General features: G+C 42.2%; 1 protein-coding gene across 6 annotated transcripts in view; it reads left to right on the top strand.

Annotated features, from left to right (window-relative positions):
• The window catches only part of LTBP1 (latent transforming growth factor beta binding protein 1), a 419,515-nt gene that overhangs the window by 50,240 nt on the left and 352,079 nt on the right, over positions 1 to 17,196 (top strand). For all 6 annotated transcript variants that reach the window (XM_082356679.1, XM_082356680.1, XM_082356681.1 and 3 more), the window contains exon 3: positions 5,377 to 5,674. In XM_082356679.1, the coding sequence (XP_082212805.1) occupies positions 5,377 to 5,674 (298 nt within the window). The remainder of the gene's footprint in view (positions 1 to 5,376; positions 5,675 to 17,196) is intronic.

Genomic DNA, 17,196 nt, shown 5'->3' with positions numbered 1-17,196 from the left:
AAAAAAAATCTTAAAAATGATTGTTCTGTGTTTGGAATGGGGCACGGGGTAGAGGGTTAATTCACTGTGCTTATCTCAGGGAGAAGTCATCTTACAGGATTATCTACTTAATGAATGGTGGGCTCCCCCCAACTTCTGGTTCCTTTTCACAAACTGAGTATCTCTCAGAAGCTTTTTTTTCTACTGCACCTGAAATGTCTTAGGCTAATTCCCTTAATGCGCTTTTGTACTGGAGGTTTAGTACCTTGTAACAACTCCTATCAGCCCATTGTGATGTTCTTTTCTGTGAATCCACAACCAGTTTGTTTCCGAGTGTCCCTACCCTTCAAAATTCTTTTAGAACACATTGGATCTGGGCTTCTGAAACTGTTTAACAGCATACTGCTAAATGCCACTGCAGACCATGTATATGAGCAGAGTACATTTAAATATTAATTTTGATTTAAAAACATCTTTGGAAGATTGGAGACTGTTTGAACAACTGGCAAACCAAATCCAGAGACGTAGTTGTTATTATGTAATGGATTAAGAGCCCACTTATTATCTTCCCTTTATAGATGTCCTTAAGTCCCAGCATTCTTGGAAAGAAATGGCTGTCCTTTGACATCAGTCAACCAAGGTGATGTTCAGGCTCCTGTCCTTGGGTGCGAAAAGTTTTGCGTTAGCCAATTATAACTGACCTCACGGTTTATATTCTAGTTGGGAAATAAAAGAGCTTTGTTAGAAGACGATTAATGTATGTGACAGTACATGTGAAATGTGAAATGAATGATGAAAATGGCGCAGGAGGTTCAGGTGATAAAAATGGCGCAGGAAATCGGGGTGGGCGTTTGGGAAGGACTTCACAGAGAAGGAGGAAGTTTCAGATGAGCAAGAGCTTGAGGGGCCGGCCCGTGTTTCAGGACAGGGCCCCGGATGTGCAGAGGCAAGAAGGGGTGAACTTCTGCAGGGATGGACCAGGGGCCACTGGGGGTGGAAAGGGGGGGTTGGGGTCCAGATGTAGAGGGTCTTGAATGTATCTCAAGGGCAGGTAAAATGTGTTGAAAATTTTTAAACGGAGAGAAAAAAATTAAAAGAGCTGCACTTTGGGAAGGTTAGTCTGTCAGCAAGTCTGGTAGGATTTTGTTCCCTCACCTACTGGTTCTCAAGTTTGGCTGCATATTGCAATCACCTAGAGAGTTAAAAAACCCAAAAACAAAACTAAAACTGATGCATGAGCCCCTTCCCCCAGAGATTCTGATTCAATCAGCCTGGAGTTAGGTCTGGGTTTTGAGAGTTTTTAAAAGCTCCCCAGGTGATTCTAATGTGCTGCAAAGCCTGAGAACCACTGCCCAGACCACTGATAAGATCTTTTTTCTAATTAAAAAAAAAATTTTTTTTAGTAATTAATTAATGTTTTTTTGGCTGTGTTGGGTCTTCGTTGCTGTGCACAGGCTTTCTCTAGTTGCGGCAAGCGGGTGCTACTCTTCCTTGCGGTGTGTGGGCTTCTCATTGCGGTGGCTTCTCTTGTTGTGGAGCACGGGCTCTAGGCACATGGGCTTCAGTAGTTGTGGCACATGGGCTCAGCAGTTGTGGCTCGTGGGCTTTAAGGCGCAGGCTCATTAGTTGTGGCTCGCGGGCTGTAGAGCGCAGGCTCAGTAGTTGTGGTACATGGGCTTTGTTGCTCCGCGGCATGTGGGATCTTCCCGGACCAGGGCTTGAACCCACGTCCCCTGCATTGGCAGGTGGATTCTTAACCACTGTGCCACTAGGGAAGTCCCACTGATAAGATCTTGATGTAGTGTTTACTCATTGTGTTCAACCACAGCTGGCCAGGCAAATGCAGAACCAACTGGTGGAAAACATTTTAAAGAACTTCTGTAAGAGTTAAAATATTCCACATAGTTCAGAACCTCAGTTAGAATAACAGTTTTCTCCAGAAACAGAGTCACAGAAAACAAACTAGTGGTTACCTAAGGGGAGAGGGAAAGGGGGAGGGACAAATTAGGGGTATGGGTTTAACAGATACAAACTAGTATGTATGAAATAGATAAGCAACAAGGGTATATTGTATAGCACAGGGAATTATAGCCCTTATCTTATAATAACTTTTCATGGAGTATAATCTGTAAATGTACTAAATATCTATGCTGACACCCGAAACCAATGTAATACTGTAAGTCAACTATACTTCAATTAAAAAAAAGAATAACAGTTTTCTCATAAATACCTACGAATTTTTACATTGGCCATGAAGTAGATGGTGACAAATGTATAAACTTTTGGAAGGGACCCATAATTATCTTGAGAATTTGGTCACATGGAAAAAATTTTTAATATTTTGCATTAAAAACAGAAGGGCAACATAAGACAAACACATCTGTCACGGCAAGAATTCAGTAACATAAAAGCCATTGTAGTGTGAAAATACCAAACTTGCAGTGATAAAAATGTAAGTTCTCAAAAAACTCTGGTGGAAGGCTGCCAATTTCCAAATGCTTTGTCAGTGGTTCTCAAACTTGAGTGAGCATCAGACTCACCTGGAGGGCAGTCAGATTGCTGGGCTCCAGCTTGGGGTTTAGCAGGCCAGGGGCAGCCCAAGAAGGTGCATTTCTAACGTGTTTCCCGGTGATGCTGCTGCCGGTCCAAGCACCACACTCTGAGAAGTGACACGTGGGAACCGCTATTGCACAAGGTCCAAATATCACACGAAAAAGGGCTTGATAAAATGTGGTTGCAGAGGGACTTCCCTGGTGGCGCAGTGGTTAAGAATCCACCTGCCAATGCAGGGGACACGGGTTCGAGCCCTGGTCCAGGAACATCCCACATGCCGCGGAGCAACTAAGCCCGTGCGCCACAACTACTGAGCCCACGAGCCACAATTACTGAGCCCGCATGCCTAGAGCCCGTGCTCCGCAACCAGAGAAGCCACCGCAATGAGAAGCCCGCGCACCGCAACAAAGAGTAGCCCCCGCTCGCCGCAACTAGAGAAAGCCTGCGCGCAGCAACGAAGACCCAAAGCAGCCAAAAATAAAAATAAATTAAAAAAAAAAAATGTGGTTGCAGAACGTGAGTTTTGCTTTTCGTGTCAGGGGAGGGGCTTGTCTTGGCAATTAAGGAATCTGTCCCTGCCCCCAGTTGAAGCCAGCCCGTCCTGTCTGCATGCTCCAGGAGGCTGCTGTTGGAGCCCAAGTGGAGAAGGTGGAAGAGGAAATTGTCTAATCATTCTCCTTATTGTCTTTTCAGACTTAGTGTGAAAGGGTGTTATTGTATATAGTCATACTGTTCTGTCATATGTTCTTTTCTGTGTGAGTTTAAAGTTCTTCTTTTCCTTAATTATTCTTTCCCCACTCCCCTCACCCTACCACATGCAAAATTTGAAGAGTTCAAAGAAAATCGCTACCCTGTTATACTTCTAACTCCTCAAGATAGGCCCTTGTTGCATATTCTCGGTGGTTTGGGGAAGATTTCGGTGCTTGGCTTCCATCTAGGTACGAGCTTTTGTAAGCCGCTCCGTGCAGCCTTCCTGGTAGATTTGTAGACATTTGCAGTACACCTTGGGAAGGAGGAGAAGTGGAAATCATTCTCAGATGTCAAACCGAAACATGTTTCTAATTGAAAGCATGAAGAGAATGTATACATGAAAGTGCCTGGGGTGGGGGGTGATCTCTGGCAGAGGCTCAGCTTTGAAAGCCCCATCCAGTCCTCGCTTGTGGCCACTTCTGTTCTCTCTGGGTGGAGCCCATTTCCATTCCTGTGACATTCCATAAATAACCGTGGCCGAGTAGGGACCTAATGATCATCACTCGGCCAGGAAAACGCTGATAAATTAGAATCGTGAACTTTAGAAGTGCATAGCTTTTGACTTTGAATTCTAGAAGCCTAATATGGAAAGGGCCCTCGGGGACCATTTTAGAACAAGCAGCTACTGCCCTCCCCCCTGCCCCTGGACTTGTACAGGTACAGAGGCCAAGCTTAAGTAACTTACCCCAAGGTCACCTCAGGAGCTGGCTGCATTTTTCTTTCCTTTTATTTGTTTTCTCCCAAGAATCCTTCCAAATTTTTAGAAAATTTGTCAGCCTAGTATTCTGACACTGGACAGCTGTTTGTTATCATTATTTGCTGTAATTAATAGGGATTGTAGGGAGATAGGAAAAGTATCTTCTCTTGTTTATAGAAAATCAGTAGGTTTCAGGGCTTTTAGGTCTTGGTCATTTGGCTCCTCCATAAGTGAGCCTCCTCTGGTTCATATTCCTCATCTATTTTGTGATTGTTTGTAGACTGAACCTTGTGCTGAATTTTATGGGAGATTTAGTATTGGGATCTGCCTCAGGACAAAGAGTTTAAGTCAAAGGTGGGCTGATAGCAAAAGGTTCATTTAAATAAATTAATTTGGACAAATAAAGAAGGGACTGAAGGAATCATGTCCATAGGCCTATGATGTTTATAAAATTTAAGTCAGTAACATCTAAACTCCCAGAGGACCTTGCCTATGATAAAATCCACTCACCCTACCCGTGACCCATAGCCCTGCTAACTTTAAAACTCTGCTCGGCCGCAAGTCTGGTGATTCAAAGTACATGCATCCTAGTTAATAGGAGATAAAGAGGTTGTTTCTTTTTGGTTGCCTTTTGTTATAAGATTAGGGATGTACTGGCTTAAAAAAAGAAAAAAATCGATGCATATATATGTATATATATGCATATATGTACGTATATATTTGCATATATATATATATATAAAGGTTGACTCTCAACCTTTCTGCCCTTGGTTTTTCTCTAAAAAAAAAAGGTAGGTTGGACTAGATTTCTGAAACAGTCACTCCAAGCTCTGATAGCTTATGCAAGATGAAGGCTGTAACACTTCTGGGGGTTTGGGTTTGGAATTGGGCTTTTGTTTTTTGCCAAATGTTGTTTGGATACCTAAAATTTAAACTTAAGCCACAGAACACAACCTAAAAAGAAGGGCAGAGTACTTTCTTTTTTTCCCTGTATTTCTGATGCCTTTCTGAGTGGCAGCTATAGTAAAGCGGCTAAGAATGATGACTTCGGAGCCAGTTCACTTGAATTCAAATCCCAACTCTCCTATTTACTAATGATTGTGTGACCTTTGGCAAATTATATAACCCCAGTGCCTCTTTCTTCATCAGTAAAATGAGCAAAATAAAATATCTACTTAAAACAGTTGCTGGGGTGTTAAATTTGTCGATATCTATTAGAATAATGCCTGGCACATAGGAAGCCATTAATAAATATTATCTATTATCATCGTCATCATCAACATCATCATCATTTTGTTTTATTGAGGGATAGCCTGATGCTACTGGTAAGTCTTTGGAAGAATTAGTAAAGTCTACAATGCTTTTCTTCAAAGTGTGTCTTCTCTTTCTTTCTGCAGCAAGCTGTGTTCCTCCATGTCAGAATGGAGGGATGTGTCTCCGGCCTCAACTCTGTGTGTGTAAACCAGGGACCAAGGGCAAAGCCTGTGAGGCAACAGCTGCCCAGGACACCTCGTCACCAGTCTTTGGAGGGCAGAGTCCTGTGGCTGCTTCCTCCTGGGTCCCTCCTGAGCAAGCAGCAAAGCACACTTCGTCTAAGAAGGCAGACACTCTACCAAGAGTCAGTCCTGTGGCCCAGATGACCTTGACCCTCAAGCCGAAGCCTTCAGTGGGACTCTCCCAGCAGATACATTCTCAGTGAGTGTTTTGAACTTGCCTCCAGCTCAGGAGCGTCTTAAGTTCTCTCTTGGATGCATTGCTTTAAATCACTCTTCTTTTCCTGCACAATTTGCAGAAATCACTTGGATAGCAATGTCCTTCTTTCCTTTTCTTAAGGTTTTACATGTTATGTTTACACATCAAGTGTCTTAAAAATACTTGATATGTGTGTTTAGCCTCTGCAGGGAAGATTTACCATAAGCATTAAGCAAAGCAGTAGTGAGGATTAAGGGGATCAAGGTTGGAAGGGAATAATAAAGGTAGTTGTTTGGTTATGGTGGAGTTGTGAGTTAAACAATTCTCTTTTTTCGAGGTGGGGGGTGCTTTAAAGTTTTTGAAATCATAATTTAAAAAGAGAAACAGTGAGTGTGATTTTTAAAGGTACATGGAAAAGGTAGGAACTCATCTTTCCACAGAGAAGGTATTCAAGTGAAAGTGAGTCCTGGGAAAGAGAATTTCTCCACCGTGGTAGCAGGTTAAGTGTATCTTCTATTAAACACCATGTTTACCTCCCAGTTGCCATGCAGGTCCATTTTTGGTGAATGAGCTTGTGTTTTATTTATGGGAACATGGTTTTTTTTCTTAGCGTTAGGAAGTAAGTGCTATTCTGAACAAAATGAGAACTCTGTAAGGACAGGGTCCTTACACAAATTGTTTCCTTTTAATTAGCTGCTCTACATGGATAACAAGATGCAGAATTACTGCAGCTATCACTTGTCATTTGTCTAGGAATGTAAAATACAGGAAGTTCTTAACTTAAAAATGACCCAGCCGTTCATCTGTAAGTCACTTGCTTGGAATTTTGAATGCTTTCCCCACCAACCCCCCGGGATAGCTTCCACCTGGTGATTAGTATCCCGTCAGCCCACAGAAGTTATTTAATCTGTTACTACAGATGAAATTATCCTAATTTATACTTCCCCTTTCAATAGGCCACCTACTGTCCCTGATGAGTGGGGTTCTGATAACGTTTTCCTTTCTCTTGTTCCCTCCTCAGTCCTCTTCTTTCTTTTTTTCATTTTTTCCCTCTCATTTCTTCTTGCCTCATTCTTCAATTCTACCGTGATAAAGAGATTTGGGAGGCTGTGCTAGAATCTAAGCACTTTGCTGCCATTTCAACTGGAAAACACATCCTGCAGCCCTCAAGAAGAAGGAATTGTAGTTATAGCCAGTACTTAGTAACTGCTTACTGCATGCCACGTACTGTTTCACGTGCTTTGTATGATTATTCATTTATAACTCACAGTGATACCCCATCAGGTAGGTGCCATTACAAACCCCATTTTACAGATGGGGAAACTGAGGTGCAGAGTGCTTAAGTAATGTATTCAAGGTCCACAGTTAATAAGTGAGTAATAAGTGTTAGGATTTAAATAGAGGCAGAATAAGGAGAATACATATTAGGCTTTAAATGGAGGCAGCCAGGCTCCAGCATCCATGCCCTGAAGTGTAAAGGGTGGCAGACTTTCTCTGTAAAGGGCCAGATAGTAACTATTTGTAGCTTTGTGGGACATATGGTTTCTGTTGCAGCTTCTCAATTCTGCTGTCCTTAGCACAAAAGCAGCCATAGACAATGCATAAGCGAATGAGTGTGGGTGCTCTAATAAAACTTTATTGATGGATGTTGAAATTTGAGTTTCATATAAATTTCATGGCACGCAAGATTATTCTTTTGAGTTTTTTTCTCAACCATTTAAAAATGTAAAAATCATTCTTAGCTTATGGGCCATACAGAAACAGCCTGTGTGGGCCAGGTTTGGCCCCTGAAGTGTAGTTTGCTGACCCCTTCTCTAAAGGATAGTAGTGTTTTTTTGTGTCAGAACATGTGTCTTTGAAATAATATAAAGCATTGATTATATCCTAGCTAGACATCTCTCTTCCCGCATTGTTCTGGATCTTAAAAACAAAGAACAATTCTGTGTTGAACTATGCCTTGGCAATCAAGAGTCGGATTACTGTGCATTGCAGTTATTTTTTTCTAGCATTATTACTTACATAAGCTGTGAAGTCATTTACAAGCGACATTATTTATCCTGAATATCACCATCCCCTGTTAGAATTTGACCCTCTATGATGTGCATATATGGATTGTTAGTGAGAACCATATGTCAGATGTCAGATAAAGGAGCAACTTTTTCCCCCTCCCCCTTTTTTCTTTTTTTGGTAGCAGCAGTGTAATTTAGACAAGAATGTTGTGAGTCAAAGAGGAGGCTAAGGTTTCAGCTCCAACTTGGCTTTGGGAAAATAAAAGTCATTAGATAATTTGCTTCAGAGACCTCATCTGCTGAATGAAGATGGTTTTTACGATCGCATTGTTATAGGCATGTGTTTATGGGCGTGCCTACTGCGTGCTTTTGGGTGAGGAGAAGAGATGGCCCAAGATGCTAACAATTCTGATGTTTTCCTAATAAACTTTTGTCAGTTGCCCTGTTATCTGGGCACTGCAGGGAGTATTAAGATGTACAAGATCCAATTCTGCTCTTAAGGAGATTTTGAAATGATAGATGAGCTGTCACTTGAGAGGGGTACAAAGGAAGGGGTACAGTTGGCCCACTGATGAATTTAGGTAATGACCCGATCACCTGAAATTTAAACTGTCGAGGATGCACATATGATAGGACCATTTTGGCTTCTTTTGAGAAATGTAACAGTTCTTAAGTTACCTTTTTGTAATATTGCCTACTTTAGGGTGTTTCAAGGTTTGGTTTGGTTTTCGTCTAGTGAAGGAGGAAATTAATTAAGCCTTCTTAAAATGCTTGTAGACATAAAGGCACCTAAAATATCAAAATGTGTAGTTAGTGTTACATCCATTATGTGGCATATGAAATGCTGCAGTCTTGATCATTTATTCAGGTTTTTATTGAGCACATGCTATGTACCATGCATTGTTCTAGGGGCTCAGGATGTAGCACTGAACAACTAAACATAACGTCTGCCTTCCTGGAGCCTACAGTCTGGAAGTGGGGAGACGATTGATGAGTGGTGTAATTAAAACATATGTTAGATTGCGGTAAGTGCTGTGGAGAAAATAAAACTGCAGTAATGGACAGGGAGTGCAGGGTGGGTGTGGGTTGGGAAGGAGTGAGGGCCCTGATGGTTTTAAATAGGCTGTCAGGGAAGGTTCTGCTGAGAAGGTGACATTTAAGCAAAGGCCCGGAGGAGGTGAGGGTGTGAATCATGGAGAAGTGTGGGGCTAGGGCAGAGGCCCCAGCGGGAGCCTGCCTGGGCTGTTTGAGGAATAGCGACTTTAGTAAAACTGTAATGTTAAAACTACACATTTTAGGCAGGTGGGGGTTGGATGAATTGGTTTTACTTTGGCCAAATTGGTTTTAGACAGCTTGGCTTAGAACCAGATACAAAGTTCTCTAGAAAAATCAAAGGAGGGAGCAATTGTTTATAGATTTTGGAGCATTGGGGATGTGGAGGTCTAGGGACGGCTCTGGAGAGTGTCATCTGTGAACTTGAAAAGATGGTTAAACTTGACCACAAAGAACTGGAGAAGAGCATTTCTAGGAAAAGCAATGATGTGACACCAGAAAGACTGCTTTATTAGTTATCTACTGATGTGTAATAGGTCCCCACAAACTTGGCAGCCTAAAACAATAAACATTTATTGTCTGACAGTCTCTGTGGGTCAGGAATCCAGGAGGTGCTTAGCTGGAAGCTCTGGCTCAGAGTCTCCCATGAGGTTGCAGTCAGCAGGGGTGGCTCGACTGGGGCCAGAGAACCTACTGCCAAGGTGACTCACTGCCATGGCTGTTGGCAGGAGGCTTCACTTCCTTTCCGCACAGACCTCTCCACAGAGCTGCCTGAGCACCCTCACAACATGGCTGCTGGCTTCTCCCTGAGCAAGTGATCCTCAAGCCACAGGGCCTTCTCAGTCTTGAAAATGACACACCTTTACCTCTGCCTTATTCTACTCATTGGAAGCGAGTCACTAAGCTGAGTCCACTCTCAGAGGGACTGTAGTTAATAAGCTGCATTGTTTGAAGAGAGAAATATCAAAGAATTTGTGAACATATTTGAAAATGACCACATTTAGATATTTTGAATGGAACTTGATATAAATGAAGACTAGTGGTAATGAAAGTTTTTAAAGGTTGGTTAAACACCAAGTTAAAGACTAAGATTTCAACAAGACAATTCCAAAAAGACCCAACAAAACAAAATAGAAAAAGTAACGAAGGGGGAACCCATAGCTTAAAAGAGGTTTAAACCACAATGTTCATTACAGTTCTATTTACAATAGCCTAGGACATGGAAGCAACCTAAGTGTCCATCAACAGATGAATGGATAAAGAAGATGTGGCACATATATACAATGGAATATTACTCAGCCATAAAAAGAAACGAAATTGAGTTATTTGTAGTGAGGTGGATGGACCTAGAGTCTGTCATACAGAGTGAAGTAAGTCAGAAAGAGAAAAACAAATACCGTATGTTAACACATATATATATGGAATCTAAAAAAAAAAAAAAAAGGTCATGAAGAACCTAGGGGCAGGATGGGAATAAAGACGCAGACCTACTAGAGAATGGACCTGAGGATGCAGGGAGGGGGAAGGGTAAGCTGGGACGAAGTGAGAGAGTGGCATGGACATATATACACTACCAAATGTAAAATAGATAGCTAGTGGGAAGCAGCCACGTAGCACAGGGAGATCAGCTCTGTGCTTTGTGACCACCTAGAGGGGTGGGAGGGAGGGAGACGCAAGAGGGAAGAGATATGTGGATATATGTATATGTATAGCTGATTCACTTTGTTATAAAGCAGAAACTAACACACCATTGTAAAGCAATTATACTCCAATAAAGATGTTAAAAAAAAAAGAGGTTTAAGAAACATATTAACCAATCACAATATTTAAATTATGTTTCTCCTGATGCACACACACTGTAAATAAAAGAAAAAAGATAATGATGATAGGACAACCATGAAAATGCTGACATTGATTTGGAAATTTGATGATATAGAAGAATGATTGTTGATTTTGGGGGCTGTGCTGATGACCTTGTAGTTATGTAAGGAAGGGAATACTATTAAAGTATTTACAGATGACATTGTATGATGTCTGAGCTTTGATTGCAATTATCCAGTGGGTTGAGGTATAGCGGTAGCAAGATTGGCCATGAGGGGATAATTATTGAAGCTGGATGATAGGCACACAATTCTTACACAATTCTCTCTACCTTTATGTATTTTTGAAATTTTCTGTAATGAAGAGTCACGAAAAAGAGAAAGTGTCAAGGAGGAAGACTGCTATGATTTTTCTTCTGCCTGGGAGATTAATCTGGCTGCAGCGTCTAAAACGGATTAGGACTAGTGGTAATTGGAGGGTGGCTCTGTAACGGGGGTGGTGGTGCTGGTAACCTAGAGGAAGGACATGAGCTCGGGAGGTGTTGTTAATGAAAGACCTTGGCACCTACTCAAATGTGGGAGGCAAAGAAAAAGAGAATCAGGTACTATCCAGGCGTGGGACTGTGGGTGAAAGGGAGGGCGTGGAGGTCTTTCTATCCTGCTGTCTTCCAACATTTCTTGGTAATAGCATGGATCTCCACGGTCTTTGATGGTGGTTGATACTTGGTGAATGCATGATTTCTGACAGAGCTTTATAGATGAATAGCCAAGATCATCCTCTGTACCCCAGCGGGGACTAAAAGCAAGTGGGTATCAGTGGTACATGCCTGGCCACTTGGTCAGGTACTGGTTTGGAAAGACCTTGGTCAGGGCCTTCTGGCAGTAGTCATTGCTGTAGTTGGTACTTCCATTCATGCTTTCCGTGGAAGTTTATTATTGTGGCGTTCCTTTTTCCAGTTTTCCGGGCCACATCATGGATCCTCCATGAGCTAAAGAAAAGACCAAATGATGCCTTCATCTTCCTGTATACAAATTTTGGCAGTCACTTTTCTCATTCTTTGAACTTTTATGTCCCTTGATAATACTGCATTCCTTAGAAAGTCCATATTAACACTTCAGGTGACTTTCATAATTGCATCCTGTAGATGTTGTTCACGTATAGCTGTCCACATATTCAGCGAAGAATTGCTGCTGTCAGGTCACAGGTGCACCCCCAAGTGTCTGTCTTTAGTCCTATATGTAAAAAGGTGTTAATGCTTATATGTTGTGGCCAGGAGCTCCACAGAGGAGCAAAAATCAGAACTGTTCAGTTTTCCAGAGCTTTTTCATCACCTGTCAGTATCATTTTTCACATGTATGTTGAAGTTTCCCACAAGAATTTGTTTTCAATCCTCAGTGCTGCTCAGTGAGGCTGTTTCAACTTGTGTGAAATGTCTCTCTTTATCCTTGTTAATCATGATGGGTGTTACAGGCGCTGACCATGGACCCATGAGGCAGAGGTCGTAAGGGACATTCTTCAGCTGCTGATGTCTTCTGCTTGTTTAGAGAATGCAGGTGCAAATGACCACTGCTTTGCCAAATGGGGAGCGGTTATCTGTACTGTGTAAGGAGGAGGCACTTTTGCAGGACACAATGTGCCCAGTCACCGCTCTTTGAGCTTGAGAAGGAAGTCTGGTTTCACTCAGGATGTGGATGTCAAGTCTATCTCAAGAGCTCACATGTATCCAGTCTTTTTTCTTCCCTGGTGATGGCTATTTTCATCATTTTATGTTTCAAAGGATGGTGGTTAGTTTCTCTGGAAAAAATAGTTTTTTCCTGTCTCACACCAGTGGAGGGGGCCTGAACTTACCTAATGTCATTGATGTCTTTTCTGTCATCGTCTTCTCAGGGATGGGGTAAAGAGAAAAGAAGCAAGTTAGAAAGTGGTCTCTTTTAAAAGACAGGCATAATTCAAATATGTTCTCTGTTGATCAAATGAGCTTATACTACACCAGAGTTTTTCTAACTATAGGGGAGGGCCCTTTAAAATCCACATTGAGATAATGGGTTCCACTTTCAAAGGTCTCGAGAAATGAATACTTCCCATTTACCGCTGGTTGGTTGATAGGAAGCAGCGGCGAGTGATGCCTGTGCCAGGGAGAAGAGGGTGCTACACTGTCTTTATCTCTTTCCAGTTCTTAGCTTCCTGTCTCTGTGGTTGTTTGAACCTTAAAAAAACTGTATGCTATGATATGTACAAGGATGGGAGACTTCGTGGAATGTTCCTTGAAGTATTCTGCTCTCCGGATTAACAACAAAAACAACAACAAATATAAGCTCATTCACTTTATTTGGACTCTCTCACACTACTCCTAAAGGAAAAAAAAAGCTCATTATAAAACTACACCAACAGGTGCAATTTTAGGGAGACGTTTCAAGCCTTTTGTGCACTAATAGCTGAGGTTGCGACCTTGTCTGAATTTATTAAAGTAGCCAAGGAAATGGTCAGTACTTGAATAGACGGTTTCCCCAAATGATCTCTCAGACTGTGGGGGGCCCTTGCTTAGTGTTGACCCCCCCACTCTGCTGGCCCTCCCCCATGTTTTTCTTCTGTGCTTCCTATACTTAACCATTGTCATCATGCTTACTGCACAATCATCTGTTTTATCTACATAGGTACACAGAGGGGCTACAATAAACGTTTAATACATTTTTGTTGAGTTTTTCCTGGAGAAAAAAATATGAATGTCTAAGTCCCTGTCCAAGGATTGTTTCCTGAATACTGATAGTGCAGGAGTGACCTTATTCTCTTGGAATAATACCGTTCACCTTCATAAAGCCCTGTACATTTGCACAATACTCTGCCTTCCTTGTTGTATTTGCCCAACAAGTCCATAAGATGAAGGTTTTGAGCCTTACTTTATGATGTGGGGTAAAAAAAAAAGGCAAAGTGGTAGAAAGTTGAAGAAAAGGAACTCAATCTGGGGATTTTAGCGTTCATGACACTTTATGGATGCGATGGGAACTAAAAATGTGAACCGATGACTGATTTTATCGTTTTATGTGCATGTTTTTTAAACTTTTGTTTTTAGAAATAGCCTTTAATTCAATATTTTATTAGTCTAACTTTCTAAAAGCCAATTTATTTATTTATTTATTTTTTGGCCTCGCCGCACGGCATGTGGGATTTTAGTCCCCGACCAGGGATTGAACCCGCACCCGCTGCATTGGAAGCACAGAGTTTTAACCACTGGACCACCAGGGAAGTCCCCTAAACTTTTTTTAAAAGTAGGAGTTAAATTGAAATTACATACAGAAGAGTAGAGAAATCAGCAGTGCACACGCCTGGTGATTATCCCACACACATGGAACTACCATCCTTGTCAAAGAGTAGAACGTTGCCAGCACCACAAAACACCCTTTTTCCTAGATTTGCCCTTTTTCTTCTCCCTAAAGGGAGCCACTATCTTGACTTCTAACACCAGAGATCAGTTCTGTCTGTTTTGAACTATATAGAAATGAATCATACAGCGTGTGTATTTTCACTCACCATTATGTCTGAGATTCATCTGCGTAATTATGTGTGGCTGCAGTTCACATTTACATTCCAGAGATGATTCCATCATATGAGTATACTGCGACTTATCATTTGTTCTGCTCTTGATGGATGTTTGGAATTTTTCCAGTTTTTGGCTCTTATGAAGAATGCCGTGTGCATAGGTATATGTGCAAATTCCAGAAAAAGACCTTTGTGAATCTAAGTCACCAGAAAAACAAGCCCAGCTAGTTATAACAATGTCAGGGTTTGAGAAGGACTTCACAATCCGTTGTGTGAAGTTTGATCATGTTGGTATCTGTTGGCTCTTTGAGGAAAACAGGCACATGAGGGAAGGGATGGGGTGACAGAGTGTGTGAGGAACTGGAAGCAAGGAGCTTTTTCCTCCTGAGCAGGACTTGGCAGGAAGAGTGGACTGTGGAGTTGGGGTGGAGAGGCAGGGGAAGAGTCGGGGAGGTCACTTTGTACCCCATGCTGTCTGCACCCTACTGGGTCCCACAAGGAAGTCTTGGCCAAGAGTGGTTTTGAGATACAACCAGTATCTGACTGGGTTCAAGTTCTGGACAAAGGTATATAAGGAATTATGTGGAAACTCGAAGTTTGTGATTGAAAAGGGCAAGTGCTGGAATAGTTTGCTCTCCAATTTAATTGCTAGAAATCAAGAGGGTGTTTGGTGCAGTATAATAATAATAATAGTTAATATTTACTGAGTGTTTATTCTGTGCCAGGCACTGTTTTAATTACTTCTTGAGTATTATCTCATTTAATGCTCTCAAAGGAATGTGAGATAGACATTTATCATTATTATTATTATCATCCCCATTTCATATGATGAAGCAATTCAGGTGCAGAGGGTTAAATAATTTGCCCAAATGCACTCAGCTAATAAGTGTAGGGTCAAGATTCAAATTTAGGCAGCCTGTGAAGTTAACCTCTGTATACTGTCTCTTACTTTAATGATGTTCTCATTAGTTTCCTATCACTGCTGTAACAAATGACCACAGATTTAGTGACTTCAAACAGTGCAAATTTGTTCTCATAATTCTGGGGTCCGAAGTCTGAAATGGGTCTCACTGGGCTAAAATGATGAAGTTGGCAGGGCTGCCTTCCTTCTGAAGGCTCAAGGGGAGAGCCTGTTTCCTTGCCCTTTCCAGCTTCTAGAGGTTGCCTGCATTCTGTGTCTCGTGGTCCCTTCTCCATTGTCAAAGCTGATAATCTCGGGCTGAGTCCATCTCACTGCCAGTCTCTGGTTCTTTCTTCTGCGTCCCTCTTCTACTTTTAAGGACACTTGTAATGACATTGGACCCACTTGAGTAGTCCAAGATAATTTCCCCATCGCAAGGTAAGCTGATTAGCAGCCTTAATTCCATCTGCAACTTTAATTTCCTTTTGCCACGTAACCTAGCATAGTCAGAGGTTCTGGGGAGTAGGATGTGGACCTCTTTGGGGGGGCTGTTATTCTGGCTACCACAGACTTTTACCAGGGACCCGGTCTTGTCCTGGCAGTCTTCTCTGCTACTCACGAGTGAGCTATAATCAGAAGGAATAGTATTTTTTTTAAATTAATTAATTAATTTATATTTATTTTTGGCTGTGTTGGGTCTTCGTTTCTGTGCGAGGGCTTTCTCTAGTTGCGGCGAGCGGGGGCCACTCTTCATCGCGGTGCGCGGGCCTCTCACCATCGTGGCCTCTCCCGTTGCGGAGCACAGGCTCCAGACGCGCAGGCTCAGTAGTTGTGGTGCACGGGCTTAGTCGCTCCGCGGCATGTGGGATCTTCCCAGACCAGGGCTCAAACCCGTGTCCCCTGCATTGGCAGGCAGATTCTTAACCACTGCGCCACCAGGGAAGCCCGGAAGGGATAGTATTGATAAATAGTCATCACACTCCTCTTCAGTGAAGAGCAGAGACAGCCCTTATGACTCTTATAATTGTTAGGTTTAAACACTTCACATAGATTTAAGGTCTAAAAATGGCCCCCAGTGTTCTCTGAAATCTTGGGACCAGCACACTCAGCCACTTGTGGTGGATGGAAGGGGGGAAACCAAGAGATCAAGAGCCCAGACATGGCCAGGCACCAGGAGGGGCTGGCTCTCCTCATGCCCTTCGCCTCGTGGAACTAGGGGTTGAAAAGTCAACACCACTTTTGACATATAATGGCCCCACCCACTAGACAAAGTGGCCTGTGGACTCTGCAGCTCTCCTGGGAGGTGGGGCAGTGAGGAAGGGGTGGGCAGACGTGGGGAGGAGTGGGGAGAGGGCTAGGAATATCCCTCCCTTCAACAGTTAGACTGGGGCCCTTGAGTCCGATAAAGTATTTCCCATGTGATTATTCTTCTATGATGAAATAAATCTGTGCACTGAAAGTTGAATTAATTAGTCGTCAGAGCACTTGCTGCAAAGGGACCATAGAACTGGGATTGAAACACACACGAAGCCACTGATAAGCAGTTGGAACAGAACACAGTTTGGCTGACACATGGAACCCATGAGCTTTAGCCTGGCCTGCATGGTCGATGCCAAGCATGAGAATGATTTTTAGGGCCTGACTATGGGTGTTATGCAGATTAAAGTAAAGATTCCTCTTTACATTTGGATATGTTTGGCATTCCATAGATACTGCCTGTAAATCCTTCCAAGGTGCCTTTGGGGTTGCACTAAATCCTCTTTCCTTGTTTTCCTTGGCTTAGGTGTTTGTTTATGTTTGAGAAAAGTGAAGACTAAATTATAAGACTAAATTTTTATAGCCGTTCTCTGCCCTGGAGTTGCCTGGGATTAGGATAAAGAACCTATAAGACGTGAGTCCTGTGTGAGGGAGGTGACAAGTACACCTCACATAATACAAAATATGCACAAATAGGAAATAAAAATTTGAGTTAAATAACTTGTGTGGTAAATATGCCTACAGTTAGTATATTTTCACTGAGGTTTTCAAGGTTGAGTATAGTTTTTACCTATTTATCTGTTAATCATACTAGAGATGACCTAGCAGAAATAGCTAATCCTAGGGTCCAGAGACAAGAACTTGTAAGTGGAAAGAAAGTCTACTTAAACACTGTGGAGAAGAGAAAGCCTCAATTTGCTAATCCAGGAAAAAATATCTGTCATTTT

The sequence above is a fragment of the Balaenoptera borealis genome (assembly GCF_965194805.1).
Source record: "Balaenoptera borealis genome assembly, chromosome: 15".
Lineage (NCBI taxonomy): Eukaryota > Metazoa > Chordata > Mammalia > Artiodactyla > Balaenopteridae > Balaenoptera > Balaenoptera borealis.
The sequence above is the reverse complement of the archived record's forward strand: the minus strand, read 5'-3'. Positions and strand labels throughout refer to the sequence as shown.